We start from the raw sequence: 18,427 nt of genomic DNA, 5'->3' as shown, positions 1-18,427 counted from the left end.
ATAGAGAGAGAGTGTATGTGTGTGTGTGTGTGTGTGTGTGTGTGTGTGTGTGTGTGTGTGTGTGTGTGAGAGTGAGAGAGCATGTATATGTATATGTGTGTGTGGGTGGGTGTGTGTGTGTGTGTGTGTGTGTGTGTGTGTGTGTGAGTGTGAGAGAGAGAGAGAGAGAAAGAGAGTGTGTGTGTGTGTGTGTGTGAGAGAGAGAGATAGAGAGAGAGTGTATGTGTATGTGTGTGTGTGTGTGTGTGTGTGTGTGTGTGTGTGTGTGTGTGTGTGTATGTGTGAGAGAGAGAGAGAGAGAGAGAGAGAGAGAGAGAGAGTGTGTTTTGTATTGAGAAATTGCACCTTAGGTACCAAATAGATTCAAAGCATGTGAAAATCCTTTGCTCTCAATAACATTTATTACTGGGGTCAATATGACCCCAAACATCACATGTGTGTAGTCATGTCATAACGGGCATCAGAAACATTATCATTAAGTAAAAAACAAATTTCTGAAAAGATCTTATGTAATTAGGAAAATTCATGAAATATCAGGATAAAAAAATAACGATGCATATGTTTTTTTACTATTTGAAGAGGGTCTGGGGTCAAATAGACCCCAAACAGAACATAAGGTTAAAAACAATGTCTGTTATGCTGAAGTTTTGTGGGTTAACAATTATCGATGTGGTGAAGAATGGCGCTTGTGCTTAAGTTGAGGCTGGACTTTCACTTACAAGTGCTGTTTACTGTAGCTCTATAAGCAGTTGCTATTAAGTTGACAAAGCAACAGTTTTACTGTCCTTATGCGTGCTTACCTATTAATTAAATGATTGTTAAATGAATTAAGTTAGACCAACATAAGGAAATCAGTTGAACAAAACCTTATTAAATTGAGTTTGACAAAGCTAAAAAAGTTGACCTAATCCAAACAAATTAAGTCAGTTATAAATTATAAATTATAACTGACTTAATCTGAATGAAAGTTAAATTGCTTGTAAAAACTTTAATGGAAGTTTTATATTTAAAATGTTTTGTATATAGTCATTTAGAAGAGGAATAATATTTTGTTTTCATATCTTTTTTCATACCAATTTACATATAGATGTTTAGCTGATGAGCACATGCATTATTTCAATTCATTAGGAGGTGGTCACACAATTCTGAAACTAACTGGAATTAACTAAAGACAAAAGACATAAAATAAGTTTGAGAGTTTGTTTAAATGATCTTTCTGTTCATTTTAAATCGTTTGCTTTCATTTACATTGAGAGGTAATTTTGGGGTGTTATCAGAGGCAGTTGTGTTTAAGTGGCATTATTATTTATTATTTTCAATCAACTTGTTAATTGACATTCATTTCTCTGGGGCGATTACCAAGGGCTAACAAATATACAGCCCTGCAGCACCACCTGGTGGAGTTTTTTTGTATCATTTCTTACGCTTATTTATTTATTTATTTATTTTAAGATTTACACATTTCAATTTCATAACAAAATTTTATCAAAGTTAATTAAGTAATATTTAATAAAAAAGTAATATTTTAAGTTGTGTGAATTTAAATTTGTTAAACATTACACAAATAAATTTGATGGAATTTTATTATGAAATTAAAATGCGTAAATCTTAAAAATAGGCTACAGTATTTTTTGATGGGTAGAGGTAAAGTCAGTCTACCTACTTGGTATCTTCAGGCTCTAAAGGGAGCATGTAAGACGTGTTTAGTTGTTGATCACTAGAGGGCGCTTTTTTTCCACAGACCGCTCGGTAGAATAGGTAGAATGAAACGAGCCTTAAAGGTGCATTCAGTAACTTTTGTCTTTGTGTCATCTTGGACTTACACTGACACCTAGCGGCTTGGATGCAGCATCATTTAAACTCACTAGTTTTCAGTTTCAGATGCCATTGTAGAAATGTAGTATTCACAGTCAGCCATGATTACTTAATGAGTGGAAGTGTTATAACAGGATGGTTAGTGAGATTAAGCCAGTAGTATTTGGCTGGTCATGTGATTCTAGCATGGCAGCCCCCATGTGTGGACCCTCTCCATGTAGAATAAAACAGCTTTGAATAGGTTACTGATATGACTGGTGTCTTCATTTTAATGTGAGTGGCCAAGATTTCATACAAATATTGCAAAATTACAATTCATGTCTTTATGTGTTAAACTTTTTGAATGAGGAAAAAATGACGGAGTACACCTTTAAATGGTCGTACATTAGAGGCACAGAAATCTCTCATTGGTCAAGTACATGGAGATGAATAATATTTCTCCTATTTTAACTCTTCAAGTCTCTAAATAATTATAAAATTGTGCATTATAGTTCAGACCGCTGCTAAAGCGGACGTTGTCTGTTGATATGTGGAACTTTTCTCAGCGCTGGTCAGGATTGATCTACCACAGTCATTTGTGATTGCCATTCCGAGTTTTTTTCTTTTTCTTTTTTGAACTATAAATTGCTTTGACGGATGTCAATTTCTATTTTATTAAAACATTTTTAACTACTACATTTGTTAGTGTACAAATGTCACTAAGGAATCTAAAACCGTCTTGAAATTTCAGTGCGGCCCAATGGCAAATTCGTGTCTCTGAGCCGCCACGCGCCCCCTAGTGGAGGAATACGGTCAGTCTATGGGGTAGTTACGTCTTACGTTTTGACACGCGTCAGAGTCTGTACGTCCCTCGCGCTATGCGGATCTTCGGTCCTGCATTCCTCTTGTGACAGTCTGTTCTGTCGGCGAGGATGAGACGCCTTCAGCCTGAGACCGAAGCAGCTCAAAAAAGCGTCGAGTGAGTATTTCTATATAAAGACAAACATGTGCTGACGAACGCAGCATCACTGCGTCATTTGATCAGTGTAACAGCTGATCCACCGGCTTTGCTTCTTCAGTCCACTAGCTAAAAAGCTGTAGCAGGCAGAGATTATGTGCTCTTAAAGAAGTGGATACGGCGTTAAAAGTAATTCAAGATTATGAATAGCGTTATAACATGCTATGGCAGGTTTAATTGGAAATACAACAGTGTAAATTTGAGGTAAATAGACATTAAGTTCTCTTCTGCTCTCTCTCGTCTGTTCTCTCTCTCTCTTCTCTTCTCTTCTGTTTTCTTCTCTTCTGTTTTCTTCTCTTCTGCTCTCTCTCGTCTGTTCTCTCTCTTCTCTCTTCTCTTCTCTTCTGTTTTCTTCTCTTCTGTTTTCTTCTCTTCTGCTCTCTTCTCTTCTCTCTATTCTCTTCTCTTCTGTTCTCTTCTCTCTCTTCTCTTCTGTTTTCTTCTCTTCTGCTCCTCTTCTCTTCTCTTCTGTTTTCTTCTCTTCTGTTTTCTTCTCTTCTCTTCTGCTCTCTTCTCTCTATTCTCTTCTCTTCTGTTTTCTTCTCTCTATTTTCTTCTCTTCTCTTCTGTTTTCTTCTCTTCTCTTCTGTTTTCTTCTCTTCTGTTTTCTTCTCTTCTCTTCTGTTTTCTTCTCTCTCTTCTCTTCTCTTCTCTTCTCTTCTCTTCTATTCTCTTCTCTTCTGTTTTCTTCTCTTCTCTTCTCTTTTCTTCTCTTCTCTTCTGCTCTCTTCTGTTCTCTTCTCTTCTGTTTTCTTCTCTTCTCTTCTCTTCTGCTCTCTTCTCTCTATTCTCTTCTGTTTTCTTCTCTTCTCTTCTGCTCTCTTCTCTCTATTCTCTTCTCTTCTCTTCTCTTCTGTTTTCTTCTCTTCTTTTCTGTTTTCTTCTCTTCTCTTCTCTTCTCTTCTCTTTTCTGTTTTCTTCTCTTCTGCTCTCTTCTCTTCTCTTCTCTCTATTCTCTTCTCTTCTGTTCTCTTCTCTCTCTTCTCTTCTGTTTTCTTCTCTTCTGCTCTTCTCTTCACTTCTGTTTTCTTCTCTTCTCTTCTGCTCTCTTCTCTTCTCTTCTCTTCTCTTCTCTTCTCTTCTCTCTATTCTCTTCTCTTCTGTTTTCTTCTCTTCTTTTCTGTTTTCTTCTGTTCTCTTCTCTTCTGTTTTCTTCTCTTCTCTTCTCTTCTGCTCTCTTCTCTCTCTTCTCTTCTCTTCTGTTTTCTTCTCTTCTTTTCTGTTTTCTTCTCTTCTTTTCTGTTTTCTTCTCTTCTTTTCTGTTTTCTTCTCTTCTCTTCTCTTCTGCTCTCTTCTCTCTGTTCTCTTCTCTTCTGTTTTCTTCTCTTCTTTTCTGTTTTCTTCTCTTTTCTGTTTTCTTCTCTTCTCTTCTGCTCTCTTCTGTTCTCTTCTGCTCTCTTCTCTCTATTCTCTTCTGTTTTCTTCTCTTCTCTTCTGCTCTCTTCTCTCTATTCTCTTCTCTTCTGTTTTCTTCTCTTCTCTTCTGTTCTCTTCTCTTCTCTTCTCTTCTCTTCTCTTCTCTTCTGTTTTCTTCTCTTCTCTTCTGTTCTCTTCTCTCTCTTCTCTTCTCTTCTGTTTTCTTCTCTTCTCTTCTGTTCTCTTCTCTCTCTTCTCTTCTCTTCTGTTTTCTTCTCTTCTCTTCTGTTCTCTTCTCTCTCTTCTCTTCTCTTCTGTTCTCTTCTCTTCTGCTCTCTTCTGTTCTCTTCTCTTCTCTTCTCTTCTCTTCTCTCTATTCTCTTGTTTTCTTCTCTTCTCTTCTGCTCTCTTCTCTCTATTCTCTTCTCTTCTGTTTTCTTCTCTTCTCTTCTCTCTCTTCTCTTCTCTTCTCTTCTCTTCTCTTCTGTTCTCTTCTCTCTCTTCTCTTCTCTTCTCTTCTGTTTTCTTCTGTTCTCTTCTCTTCTCTCTTCTCTTCTCTTCTGCTCTCTTCTCTCTCTTCTCTTCTCTTCTCTTCTGTTTTCTTCTCTTCTCTTCTCTTCTGTTCTCTTCTCTTTTCTTCTCTTCTCTCTCTTCTCTTCTCTTCTCTTCTCTTCTCTTCTCTTCTCTTCTCTTCTCTATTATGCATGAATGTCTCACACCACTGTTCTCATGGGAGATCTGACTCAAATATCTCCTTTTTCAAGGTCTCAAGTAATTCAGTGTCTCTGTGACATGCTAAATGTGCTGTCGTGCTGTCATTTGGCTTCTGTTGAGTTTACTTTGTTGGGTGCAGTCACTTTGCATTTGATATGCTGTTTTGTTTAAGGCTGTGCTCAAAATAGAGAAGGACAGTGGCATTAAAAATACTTGTACACATAAAGGAAAAGTTAACCCAACAATGACCTGTGACTTTCTTTCTTCCGCAGAACACAAACGATGATTTTCAGCTCTGTAGGTCCATACAATGCAAGTGAACAGTGAACAAAATTTTGCAACTCCAAAAAGAATAAGGCAGTCCATATGACTCCAGTGGTTTAATCAATGTCTTCAGAAGTTTATTGTGTAGGCCTCCCTCGTGCTGCCAATAGTATTCTGAGATGCTATTCTGCTCACCACAATTGTACAGAGTGGTTATCTGCATTACTGTAGACTTTGTCAGTTCAAACCAGTCTGGCCATTCTCTGTTGACCTCTCTCATCAACAAGGCATTTCTGTCCACAGAACTGCTGCTCACTGGATGTTTTTTGTTTCTGGCACCATTCGGAGTAAATTCTAGAGACTGTTGTGTGTGAAAATCCCAGGATGTCAGCAGTTACAGAAATACTCAGACCAGCCCGTCTGGCACCAACAATCATCCATGCGATTATCTAAACAGCCAATCGTGTGGCAGCAGTGCAATGCATAAAATATTGCAGATATGGGTCAGGAGCTTCAGGGTACGTTTACATGACAATGATGTACTAAAAACGGAAACATTTTTCCTTTGCGTTTTTGAAAAGTTTCACATACAGACGACAACATTGTCAAAATGATCCCCATTCACACGGATCCACGAAAACGATTAAAAAGGCTGTATTATGCATGCCAGGCCAGTAGTTGGCATGTCACTTTGTAAAGAAGCATTACACGCCTGCGCACATAATCATTCTTCCACAGAGCAGTGAACACAAACAATGAAGATGGCAATCGCTGGTCGTAGTAGTGATACAGTAAATCTACACTTTGCTGGAGAAGCGTCAATAAAATCAATCTTGAGCTGCACAAACACAGTCCTGTAGTCCGCCATTGTAGTTTTTAACGTCTTGCGCGTTGTTTTGAAGTACTCGCGTGCACGCCTATAGGCTGAACACGTAATACGCGTGCGCATGACATCATACTTTTCACAAATTCGTGTTTTTGTTTGTTTACACGGAGACGATAATGGCATAGTTTTCAAAAATTTGCACTTTGAAACCCGTTTTCAAAAGTTTGCGTTTTCAGGCCCCAAAACACCGTTGTCGTGTAAATGAACAGCCAAAATGCATAAAAAGTTTTCCGTTTTTAGTTGAAAACATTGTCGTGTAAACGGCCCCTCAGTTAATGTTCACATCAACCATCAGAATGGGGAAAAATGTGATCTCAGTGATTTGGAGCGTGGCATGATTATTGGTGCCAGACGGGCTGGTTTGAGTATTTCTGTAACTGCTGATCTCCTGGGATTTTCACACACAACAGTCTCTAGAATTTACTCAGAATGGTGCCAAAAGCAAAAAACATCCAGTGAGCGGCAGTTCTGTGGACGGAAATGCCTTGTTGATGAGAGAGGTCAACAAAGAATGGCCAGACTGGTTCGAACTGACAAAATCTACGGTAACTCAGATAACCCCTCTGAGTGTTGAATATCATCTCAGAATGCTATTCTGTGATGCAGGTTGGCGCTGTGTTGTCTGCATGAGGGGGACCTACACAATATTAGGCAGGTTGTTTTAATGTTGAAGTCATTTTCAGTGAAAATCTTCACAGTTCATAGTCGCCCACACGTTTACACGATAATTTGCATTGTTGTTTTTTTGTGCTAAAAATCACATGAACTACTTATTCCTTGAAGGGTCCAAAATGTTTGTTGATGCCACTGTGTAATTTGCCTATGAGTGAATTTTAATCCTGCTTCTGTTTCTTTATATTTTCCAGGTGTGCACATATCAGAGCCTTTCCTGAAAGAATTGCGTCCTATTTTCAGTTTTGAAGCGAGTGGAATATAAGTAGTTGTGCTTCATGACGTCTAAATGCATCTGAAGTTACACATTTCCAAAGGATATGACTCACTAAAAGTGAAGTAAATCGCCTCTGGGCCAGCGCCAAACACATAGAAGGATGTGTTTTCTTCTTCCAGTTGTTGAACAGCACTCATAGATATGAAGAACTTCTTTGTGGACCCACTCTACATCATGTTCTGGAGACTTTCACCCTAAAACTACTTGATAAAGTCACCCTTTGAGGTGTCCAGCTTCTCCTCCCAATTATTTATTTTCTGAAAGAAAACCTTTTTGTCCTACAAATATGGGTCCATTCATGTCTCCATTTAATAACCTGCTATGCATGCTGCTGGGCATCTCATTCACTGTCTGGTTCACACTGCTTTTGGTCTTCATCATTGTTCCCGCCATTTTTGGTCTGTCCTTCGGCATCCGCAGGCTCTACATGAAGACACTGCTGAAGGTGTTTGAGGTAAGTTCATTGAGTTCATCTTTTGAGTTCCTTTTTCATTCCTTTTTTCTGGATGAAAAAGAACTGTTTTTCAAGTGCACATCAGGTTAATGTTTCTAGAGAGTGGATTCTTGCTTCTCTCATCAACACCTTTTTCCCCACATTAAAATTACAGAGAAAGAAGGTTGAGAGACAGGCGTGGTGGAGGAGTGACGAGCTGAGGGGCTTCTCCTCTCCAGCTGTGGCTTATTTATTAGAACTTTACCCCACACCCATCTGAATCAGTTATTTAACTGCTGTGCATTCTTACTGCTCACACATACTGTACATGCATGTGGGCCTCTTGCTGCTCTTTTTCTGTGGACACTATCTACACAGTCTGCAATGTCTTCTGAAGTCATACCATAGCTTTGTGTGAAGAAATTGCAGAAATTTAAGTCGTTATTTGCTGCAAATCTTCCTCTCTGCTGTAACTCTCACATTTCTTTGAAGACATGCCACATTTTATTGTGCATCAGCATGAATTAAAATAAAAAGATACAGCAGAGGGAAATATTGAAAGACATCACGTCATGAGCACCTGTAAAAGAATAGCTAACGTTGATACATGTCCATAATGTATCCTCAGCGGGCTCTAACCTTGTGCAGGCTATGGAGATTCATCATTTCCATTAAGAAGCTCAATTTGACAAATGAAGAGGTAAGATAGAGGCTCCAGTTTTGGCTCTGGTCAATTTAAAGGGAAACTTTTGGCAACCTTTCTCATGATTTAATACCCAGAGCATCAGCTTGTGTTTCCTTATTGTGAGACTTAGTAAGACTGGCATTGTGCAGTCTACATGCCTGAATAAGTATGCTGACAATATTCCTCCTCCCACAGCTCTTTAATAAAGTGCTTGTTGTTCCCCAGGGAAACAGTTCTTTCTCAACATTAAGGATGCATGTGTGTGTTGGTATCGCATTTCTGTGTTTGTTTGGCTTTTGTAGTCATCTTGATGTTAACTAAATGTTTCACAGTAATACAGCGTTACAGTAAGTGTTGCACTATTACAGTTTTACAGTAATACAGCTTTACACTATATCAAGGTTACAGTAATACACTTACACTATAACAGCGTCACAGACTCACAGTAATACAGTGTTAAACTATTACAGCATTACACTATTACATTGTTACAGTAGTACAGCCTTACACTATAACATAGTAACAGTAATGCAATGTTACACTAACAGCGTTCCACTAATACAACATTACACTATTAGAGTATTACAGTGATACAGCATTACACTATAGCAGCATTACAGTAATAATGTGTTACACTATTACATCTTTACACTATTACATTGTTACAGTAGTACAGCCTTACACTGTAACATAGTAACAGTAATGCAGTGTTACACTAACAGTGTTCCACTATTTCAACATTACACTATTAGAATATTACAGTGATACAGCGTTACAATATAGCAGTGTTACAGTAATAAAGTGTTACACTATTACAGCTTTACACTGTTACATTGTTACATTAATACAGCCTTACACTATAACATAGTAACAGTAATGCAATGTTACACTAACAGCGTTACACTATTACATCTTTACACTATTACATTGTTACAATAGTACAGCCTTACACTATAACATAGTAACAGTAATGCAGTGTTCCACTAACAGTGTTCCACTATTGCAACATTACAGTATTAGAGTATTACAGTGATACAGAGTTACAGTAATAAAGTGTTACACTATTACAGCTTTACACTGTTACATTGTTACATTAGTACAGCCTTACACTATAACATAGTAACAGTAATGCAGTGTTACACTAACAGCGTTCCACTATTACAACATTACACTAAAACAACATTACAGTATTAGAGTATTACTGTGATACAGCGTTACACTATAGCAGTGTTACAGTAATAAAGTGTTACACTATTACAGGGTTACAGTAATACAGCCTTACAGCAATACAGTGTTACACTATTATAGTGTTACACTATTACAGTGTTACAGTAATACAGCCTTAATACAGACTTTAACAGAGTAACAGTAATGCAGTGTTACACTAACAGCGCTGCTCTATTACAGCATTACACTATTAGAGTATTACAGTGATACAGGTTTACACTATAACAGCATTAGAGTAATGCAGTGTTACACTATTACAGCATTACCCTATAACACTGTTACAGTATTACAGTGCTACACACTATAACAGCATTATACCATTACAGTGTTACAGTAATACAGCATTACACTATAACAGTGTTACAATAATAAAGCGTTACTCTATAACAGCATTACCGTAATACAGTTTTACACCATAACAGCGTTACAGAAATACAACGTTGCTGTAATACAGCATTAAACTATATCAATGTTACACTGTTACAGCATTACACTATTATAGCATTCCACTATTACAATGCTACACTATTACAGTGTTATAGTAATACAGCATTACATTATAACAGTGTTACAGTAATACAGTGTTACAGCAGTACAACATTACAGTGATACAGCATTACAATGTTACAGTCAGGGGCGGTTCTAGACCATGGTGGGGGGTAGGGTGGGGCCGGGTGTGCTTTTAGGGCGGCAACTGTATTATACCTTAAATGTCCCTTGTACACAAAACATCATTTACGGTTTTAAGAATAAAAAGTTTAATTTATATAGTGCCTTTCCAGAGCTCAAGGATGCTTTACAATAGTAACACAATAATACACAAACAAAGAACAGTCACAAAAACACAGTTAAGATATTACAGTAACTGAGAGTGAATACATAATAAATTAAGATAAATAACACTGAGAAAACAAAAAAGTTTTAAGTTGAGATTTAAACTCAGAGATACAAGAGATGCTGCGAAGAGTCAGGGGGACTGAATTCCATATATTGGGTGCTACTATGCTGAATGACCTGCCACCCATAGTAGAGAGGCGAGATCTAGGGACAGAAAAGAGTCCGGACCCAGAAGACCTAAGCAAGTGGATCGGGTAGTAGGGGAGAAGCAATTCACTAAGATAGAGAGGTGCCAGACCATGAAGTGATTTAAATGTAAGCAGTAGTTTATATTTGATGTGAAACAAAACTGGTAACCAGTGAAGTTCAAACAGGAATGGAGTAGTACGAGCTGAGCGCTTGGTATGTGTAAGAATTCTAGCAGCAGAATTGTGAATATATTGCAACCTAGCAATAGAGTTAGCAGGTAAACCAATGAAGAGGGCATTGCAATAGTCAAGACGTGAGGATATAAATGCATGAACCAGTGTTTCGGCGTCTTTGAAACTGATAAAGGGATGAAGGCGAGCAATGTGGCGAAGGTGAAAGAAGGCAATTTTAGATACAGATTTAATATGAGCTTCAAAAGTGAGGGAGGGATCAAAGATGATACCTACATTTTTTACAGTATTGGATGGTTTAATGAAAGTGCCATCAGTATCACAACCAAAGTCATAAGGAATTATTTTCATAAGTGTTGGTGTTCCAATAATAATGATATCAGTTTTATCCATGTTCAATTTTATGAAGTTGGAGTTAAGCCATTTTTTTTATTTCATTTACACATGTTGATAGTGGACTGGTCTGGAGAGTGGGAGCAGATCTACAAGCTGTACATATTTGAATGTCATCAGCATAACAGTGGTAACTGAAACGAGTTGACCCAAAGGCAGTATATATATATAATGAATAGTAGAGGTCCAAGAACTGATCCCTGAGGGACACCTAATTTCAGGGAAACAGTAGGTGACTGGTAATTCTGCATTGAAATGTAAAACTGTCTATCCGTGAGGTATGAAGAAAGCCAGGAGAGAGCAACACCAGTGACACCAACATCCGAGAGGCAGGAGAGAAGTAATTCATGGCAAACAGTATCAAAAGCAGAACTAAGATCAAGTAATAGAAGAATGGAGAGAGAACCAGAGTCACCAGTGAGTAGTAGGGCATTGACAACCCTTACAGGGGTGGTATCAGTACTGTGAAGTGGGTGAAAGCCAGACTGAAAGGGGTCAGAAAGATCATTTTGAACAAGGAAAGATTGTAACTGGGAGGCAACAACTCTTTCCAGTATTTTGGAAATTAATGGTAAGTTAGAGATATGGTGGAAATTAGAAAGAACAGTAGGGTTCAAGTTAGGTTTTTTAAGTACTGGAGTTACTGCCGCAGTTTTAAGTGGTAAAGGGAGAGAAGCAGAAGCTAGAGATCTGTTTATGAAATGTGAGATAGGTGCAGAGATGACAAAATGAGTTTGAGGAGGGATGTGGGAGCAGGATCATTTCAGCAAGATGAAGAATTGGACTTCAGTATTAAGTCACTGATAGAGGAGGGGTTTGTAGGAGTAAAATTAGACAAATATTGACAAGAGTGGTCAGGCAAAAAACTAAAATCTGAAGCCTCATCTATAAAGCACTGGTGGACAGCATTCAACTTTTCCTGGAAATAATTCAGGAAAGAACAACAAAGCTCATCAGATACATTTGCAAACATGCAATTTGTTTTAAAGACAACCAAAGATTCACCAAACAACAGGCTCATAACAAATGTTTCCATTATTCAATACACCCTAACATTCTGGTTTTACCCACAAACTTCAAGCCATGTCGCCATGCTGTTCTTTAGAATGACTAATGCAGTCAAATTCTTGGGTAAATGAATAATAGCCTACAGATTTTAGATAAGAAGTTAAGCTGTAGGCTATAATCAGCTTGTACGGGTCTTGTAAATGGACACCATTTACTTTAAGATTCTTTTAAGTATTTTTAAGCACATTTTTAAATTCACTAGTTCATTTTAAATGGTCCAGTGTAACAAGTGCATTTTTAAATGCATGTATCTATTTCAATTACTATGAGTTTAAAAAACTTGCATGCATCGTAATTATAAGTGACCAACAAGATGGCTTTAATATGTTTTTTTTTAATCATTATTATGTCTGTCAGTGTCTATGAGCATTCCTTATCGAGCGCGCTTGGTGTGCACCTCTAATAAGAGAATGCTGTTGCTAATATTAAGCTCAGTTCTCATTTACTGAGCACATGTGTGCCTCTCCCTTGTGATTGGTGCATGTTAAGTATTTGACTGATAAATGATGTTCATAAAGAGGTGTTTGTTGTGTTTGTTATCTTCCCTGTAAACTACTTAGTGCTTCTCTTGTAGTTTGTTTGCAAGAGAAGCAGCAGGATCAGCTCTGCAGCTTTTGTTCTCTCTCTCCCGGTTAGTTGCCTGATTGCTTTTTATTCTTGTGATTACCAGTACCAATATTAATCTGTATATATTATTAGGCTGAAGTGTGTTGATGTGGTGAGCTTAGTGTATAAGAGCATTTTTCACTGAAGGTAAGACATTTATTTGGGCTTTAGTAGTTTATAAGGGTTCTAATTTGATGTTTTTGTGTATTCATAATAAATTTACCATTGCAGGTGCAGTATGTAACTCTAACCGCTGTTTCTTCATACCTGTTTCTTTACATCTGTTCCTGTGTGCTGTTTCATCAGAGTTGCTTCATTGTTTGTTTTGCCAAACTTGTTGCACTACATTTGTCTTATTTCTGCATTGTACAGTGCAAAACAATAAATAAAAGACGGTGGGAAAAAATACCTCATAATAAATAACATAAGTGTGTTCTGTATGTTGTTCGAGAAATGAAAACCCAACAGATGTAGGCTATACATGCAAAAAATATTTTATAATGAACGCTTGCTAAATAAGAGCGATCTCAGGTGCAAGGCTCAGGTGCAATCAATAAGGCAGAAAATCAGATCCAGATCATGTTTCGTGATCATAACATGGGACATTGTGCTATAAAAGTAACTTAACTTACACTTACATTTACAACAGCACGTATAATCCACATTAAGTAGAGCTGAAACAGGAGCTGGCACATCCGAAAATGCGAAACTAACACTGAACTTCTACCTTATCTCCAGAAGTTGTTGGCTCATTATTCATTTGACATTTGTTTTCTCCTACCAGCGCTCTCTTGCGCAGAACATTTACGATGATATCATTAGCACAATTCAGTTAAAGAAGATATGACTATATCATATAATATCATAAAACATTGAACTCAAATGGTCCTTGTTGTTGCTGAAGAATTATGCCTGAAAATGCTCCGATTGGCTTTCATTAACTAGCGCTTGTAAAGGACTGTTTGAAAATTCCACCCACAGCACTAAACCGTCGGAGGTGTCCAAGTATTCATTAATTAAATAATTCAATTAAAGTGTAAGTTATACATACAATTTACAATCTTTAGAATGTTGTAAATGCTTTTTAATAACAGTGTTTAAGACAGAACATGTTAGGCAGTTGCACTGAACACTTGGACACCAGTGACGTTTTAGCACAGTGTGTGGAATTTTCAGACGATCTCTTATGAACCATAAGCAAATATTTAATAAATATTGAACTTAAATTAAACTTTACCCCTCTAAATATTATTATGCAGTTATAATGCATTGATGTTTTGTTTAAATATAATTTGTTTGGTCTATGTTTTATGATGTGGGGTCACTGAATTCTCAGTGGCATGGAAAATGAGAATACCACTCTTACTATTCTACCACTCCAATTTAGGGGGGCCACTGGTGGGGGGCCAGGCCCATTGACACGGGGGCACTGGTGGTTGGAGGAAAGGGGTTGAAAAGTAAGAGGGATTCGTGACATCAGCTGATAAGAAAAATAGTTTCAGAGGAGGGGCAAGATATTACATTTTGTTGAAAGATTATAGACAAACTGTTTTTATTTGGAATAGCGCACAATAAGACCAGGAATATGCATTAAGAAAGTAAATGGGGTCAATTTTGAATTCTTGTCGATTTTAAAGCTGAATTGCATGTTCTTAGTTATCTCTCTATTATTTTGAGCTGGACAAATGTTGTGTTTTACTTAAGGTAGATAACAACTAATTTGATTATGTTTGTTCATTCTTCTGTTTTCCAGTGGGCTACACTGAGGATGGAAATAGGAGCAAAGGAGAAGAACCATCTTCTATACAAGCCTTACACTAATGGTACGGTCCCCTGTATATGTGTAAACACCATAAAGCGCTGAATCAATGAGTAAACAACCCTGTACTCCTGCTGTGTGTGCTCATCTGCATGTAAAGTGTCCGTGACATTGCTTGTTTTGGTGTGCCCCAATGATCTGATCTCCCAGGATGTTCACAGAGGTGTTTTTGTCAGTTAATCTATCCACAGAAAGATCAAGCAGTGTGGCCTAGTGTCAAGTCTAGTGTGACCACACATTAGGCTGGATTTTGCTTTTCACTACGATAACACTTAAATTCACATTGTCATTTTCTCTCAGGCATTATTGCTAAAAAACCCACATCGCTGGAGGACGAGCTCAAAGAGATTCGGCGAAATGTCAGCAACCAAGAGTTGGATGGCCCCAAAGTTGGCTCCCCCACCACAGGCTCCGCCCTTTACTGCTCAGAGTTTGAAATGTCAGACACCTTCTACTTTTTCCGCCGTGGCATTGAAAGCATCGTAGACGATGAGGTTACCAAACGTTTCACGGCAGAGGAGCTTGAGTCATGGAACCTGTTGACCAGAAGCAACTATAACTTTCAGCACATCAGCACCAGACTAACTGTACTGTGGGGTCTTGGAGTGATCATCCGTTATGGCTTTCTGCTGCCTCTCAGGTGAGCAAGAGGGAATGGAGTGTCCGCTGAGGTGAGGTGCACATACGGTACAGGGATTTTGAGCACTTTCTTTCTTATTTGTAAAAAGTCAAATAAACCCTTATTTATGTATTAAAGAGACGTGAGGACTAGAAGAGATGTTAAAGGAATAGTTCAAAAATGACAATTTTTTCATCATTTACTCACCTTCATGCAATCCCAGATGTGTATGATTTTCTTTTTTCTGCTGAACTCAAACAAAGATTTTTAGAAGAATATCTCAGCTCTGTAGGTCCAATTATTACAAGTGAATGGTGGCCAGAACTTTGAAGCTCTGAAAATTCCAAAATGGCAGCATAAAATTAATCCATACGATTCCAGTGTTTAAATCCATGTCTTCTGAAGGGAAATGATAAGTATGGGTGAGAAACAGATAAATATTTCAGTCCTTTTTTTTACAATAAATCTTGAACTTGGACCAGCTCCTAACAGTAGGTGGATATGCACAAAGAAAGAAAAAAGAAGAATGTGGAAGTGTAAGTGGAGATTTATAGTAAAAAAAAAGGACTTACTCTAAATAGTGATCTGTTTCTCACCCGCACATGTCATATCTCCACTGAAGACATGTATTAAACCAATGGAATCTTATGGATTATTTTTATGCTGCCTTTATGAGATTTTTGGAGCTTTAAAGATTTAGTCACCATTCACTTTCATTGTATGGACCAACTTAGTTGAGATATTCTTTTAAAAATATTTGTTTGTGTTCAGCAGAATAAAGAAAGTCATACACATCTGGGATTGCATGAAGGTGAGTAAATGATGAGAGAATTTTCATTTTGGGGTGAACTATCCCTTTAATTCAGTGGTTCTCAACCTTTTTTTAATGAACGCCCCCCTACTTCATTCCCTTACCCCATGTTGGATGTGTACATTTTCTGACATTAACAACAGTTAGGTTATCTATAACATCTATAAAAAGTTAACACCTAATTTATGTGGCTAAATTATTCTGACATTATTCTGAGTTGGAACTCCTTTCATCAGGTTCTAATTGTTTCATATTCTGTCATCTCTTCGAATTTATGAAGGCAAAAAAACAAGTTATATTTTCTTACAATAATAAAAAAAAAATATTTAGCCTATTTTTTTAGGATTTACACATTTCTATTTCATCTTAATAAAAAACTGTATTTTGCATTTGCCCTTATGAAAATTAAAATGTATTTATTTATTTTTCATTGTAACATTGGTATTTGTAACAAAACTACAGTAAGCACATGGAAGCATGGATCTTCTTCACTACCATGGTTAGATGTAACATTTGGCATTTTTGCCAAATTATAAACAGTAGGCCTGCCCTAAACACATTTAAAAACAATAAATACAAAATATAAACATTTATAAGTTGTAACAAAAATGTATTATATTCCCTCACTCCCAATGTAGCCTATATGACAAATTTAATAGAGCTGAAGGAGTGATATGATAATATTTAGCAGAGATGGGCCACTTCTATTTAAATGAATGGGGGAAATTGTAATGCCCAACCAAGAAGCTCTGAGCTCCCAACGGTCAAGGGATATAGAAATGTAGTCCCGCCTTACAGTTAAAAAAGCCAATCACCTTTTAGATACAGACATCAATCAACTCTAGAATGCGCATGCGCATCAGCTATACAAGCTGGGAAAATTGCGTTTTTTAGCGTAATATAAGGTAAAGAATCACAGTTTATGAATCCAGTATTTACAGTTATATTGCTGATTTGAAATATGTTTGATTGTGATCTTGACCAACCGTTTTTGAGATTTCAGTGTTCCCCCATTCAAGTAGATAGGAGCTGCATTAGCATGACTGGAAATAACCTCCCAAGAGCGTTCCAAAGATGGCCGACAGTGGACTTGCTAGAAAGACTTTGCTTGTACTCACGTTGATGACATAATCGGACCGTGGTTCAGACCCAAAAAAATATGATGTGAACAGAGACCAGCGGGTAAGGGGGAGGAAACAAACTCAGGTTCAGTCCAAGCAATCGAACCAAGTGTGAAAGCACTCTAAGAGCTCGAGACCGATCTGCGAGTAAAAACGCACCTGCTTAGCGCTCGCGCTACTCTGTCCATTGAGACGTATCCATCTACAGAGCCATACAGATGCATTAGTGGAGGTTGTGACTCTGCCTGTCTATTTGACGCTGCTAAACCAGATCCTGCAGATGCAGATGAACAATGGTACAAATGCGTACCAACCCGTATAATGGAGAACTGATTTACTCCAAGTTTGAAATAAACATTTTAATGCAAAGAGGAACTTGACGTTAGATTTTATTAATATGACTGATAAACGCCCCCATTTGTAACCTAACGCCCTCCTCCCTACTAATTTGCTCTCAGCGCCCCCTGGCATCCCTTGAAAGCCCCCATTGAGAACCCCTGCTATATTAGGGTACGTTTACATGACAACGATGTACTAAAAACGGAAATGTTTTTCCTTTGCGTTTTTTTATTTATTATGCATGCCAGGCCAGTAAATGCCGATGACACTTTGTGAAGAAACGCTACGCGCTCGCGCACATAAGCATTCTTCCACAGAGCGGTAAATACAAACAACGAAGATGGTGTAAGCATCAAGCAGTTTTGTCTGGACGGACGATGAGGTTGCTTTATTACTACAAGTGACCCTGGACTCCAACTGGTGATCTCATGTTGGTCTGTTCGCCCTGGAGGTAAGGACGAAGTTCTCGAAGTTCATGCCTATAGAATGAACATGTAATATGCGTGCGCATGATGTCATCATTTTCACAAATTCCCAAAATGTTGTCGTGTAAACTAAAAACGGAAAACTTTTTATGCGTTTTGGCTTTTCATTTACATGACAACGGCATTTTGGTGCCTGAAAACGCAAACATTTGAAAACGGGTTTCAAAGTGCAAGTTTTTGAAAACGATGCCGTTATTATATCTATGTAAACATACAAAAATGCAAATTTGTGAAAACGATGACGTCATGAACACACGTATTACGTGTTCAGTCTATAGGCATGCGTGCAAGTACTTCAAAACAATATGCGAGACATTCAAAACTACAATGGCGGACTACAGGACTTTGTTTGTGCTGCTCAAGATTTTGAGTTTATTGACGCTTCTCCAGCAAAGTAATTGTAGTAATATAGCAAACTCATCATCCGTCAAGACAAAATTGCTCGATGCTTTTGCCATCTTCATTGTTTGTATTCACCGCTTTGTGGAAGAATGTTTATGTGCGCAGGCGTGTAGTGTCAAAAGTGACATTGCCAACTACTGGCCTGACATGCATAATACAGCGTTTTTAGTCATTTTCGCAGATCCGTGTGAACGGGGATCATTTTGACAACTTTGTCGTCT

General features: G+C 37.8%; 1 protein-coding gene across 3 annotated transcripts in view; it reads left to right on the top strand.

Moving 5' to 3' along the window:
- The first annotated feature begins 2,641 nt into the window (after positions 1 to 2,641).
- Positions 2,642 to 18,427, top strand: part of LOC127424308 (glycerol-3-phosphate acyltransferase 4-like) — a 40,073-nt gene continuing 24,287 nt past the window's right edge. For all 3 annotated transcript variants that reach the window (XM_051669372.1, XM_051669373.1, XM_051669371.1), the window contains exons 1-4: positions 2,642 to 2,773; positions 6,899 to 7,435; positions 14,364 to 14,433; positions 14,730 to 15,069. In XM_051669372.1, coding sequence (XP_051525332.1) covers positions 7,268 to 7,435; positions 14,364 to 14,433; positions 14,730 to 15,069 — 578 coding nt within the window. In that variant the 5' untranslated portion in view covers positions 2,642 to 2,773; positions 6,899 to 7,267. The remainder of the gene's footprint in view (positions 2,774 to 6,898; positions 7,436 to 14,363; positions 14,434 to 14,729; positions 15,070 to 18,427) is intronic.

The sequence above is a fragment of the Myxocyprinus asiaticus genome, chromosome 33 (assembly GCF_019703515.2).
Source record: "Myxocyprinus asiaticus isolate MX2 ecotype Aquarium Trade chromosome 33, UBuf_Myxa_2, whole genome shotgun sequence".
Classification (NCBI taxonomy): domain Eukaryota; kingdom Metazoa; phylum Chordata; class Actinopteri; order Cypriniformes; family Catostomidae; genus Myxocyprinus; species Myxocyprinus asiaticus.
This window is presented reverse-complemented; position numbering and strand designations above follow the sequence as displayed.